The following is an 812-nucleotide window of genomic DNA, read 5'->3' as shown; positions in this document are numbered from 1 at the left end:
ATTTTCTCTAAACTCTCTCTCTCTCTGCACCGACATATCCTAGAGTTCTTCATCTTCTCATCGCTGTGGAATTCTCTCTAAATTCACTTGTTAACATGGTATCAGAGCAATGGGATGAGCTAATCGCATTAGATACGTTGCACATCGATGAATTTTGATTTACAATTTTGTCAGGCCTGTTCGCGTTTTTGATCTCGGAGGAGATTCAATTTTTTTTCGGCAATCTACTCAATTTCTCTAGCGTTTTTCTCTTTCTGAGCCTTCGGTGAACATTTGCAGTTGTTATCTAGTTTGATTTCTGTTAAAGGTTTTGGTCTTTAGAGATTTGAGGCAAATTTGGTACTTTTTCTCTTGATTTGAAACCCTAATTTTGATTCATATCAAATTCTCCTGTAATTTCTTTTGCTATGGGTTCGACTGTCGAATATATATCTAGTAATTCTGGTGTAACTGATAATTCTGCTGCAACTCCTTCATCTCCACTATATCTGCTTCCTTTTGATTCACCTAGTACAATTTTGGTCACCACAACTTTTGATGGCATTGGCTATGGAAGTTGGCGTCGAGGAATGTTATTAGGACTCTCATGCAAGAATAAGCTAGGCATGATCAATGGAACAGTTGCACGACCTAATTCCACCTCTCCTTTACTCGAACCTTGGATTAGGTGTAATGACATGGCTATAGCTTGGATTATGAATAGTTTGGATAGGGAAATTAGGGAGACTGTGATGTACACTGAAAGTACTGATAAACTTTGGAAGGAGATTGAGCGCAAATTTGGTCAAGCTAGTGGAATTAAGATTTTTTAG

The 812-nt window shown here is 37.8% G+C and overlaps 1 protein-coding gene across 1 annotated transcript; it reads left to right on the top strand.

Moving 5' to 3' along the window:
• Nucleotides 1-407: 407 nt before the first annotated feature.
• On the top strand, nucleotides 408-812 carry LOC104234913 (uncharacterized). Its single transcript, XM_009788562.1, has one exon. It carries the CDS (start codon nucleotides 408-410, stop codon nucleotides 810-812), a length of 405 nt encoding a protein of 134 aa, XP_009786864.1.

Source organism: Nicotiana sylvestris, chromosome 4, assembly GCF_000393655.2.
Source record: "Nicotiana sylvestris chromosome 4, ASM39365v2, whole genome shotgun sequence".
NCBI classification, from domain to species: Eukaryota; Viridiplantae; Streptophyta; class Magnoliopsida; order Solanales; family Solanaceae; genus Nicotiana; species Nicotiana sylvestris.
Note: the sequence above shows the minus strand (reverse complement) of the source record. Positions and strands in the feature narration are given on the sequence as shown.

Excerpts from the sequence above, each read along its gene's own strand:
- LOC104234913 (XM_009788562.1), top strand. The coding sequence starts at position 408 with ATGGGTTCGACTGTCGAATATATATCTAGTAATTCTGGTGTAACTGAT.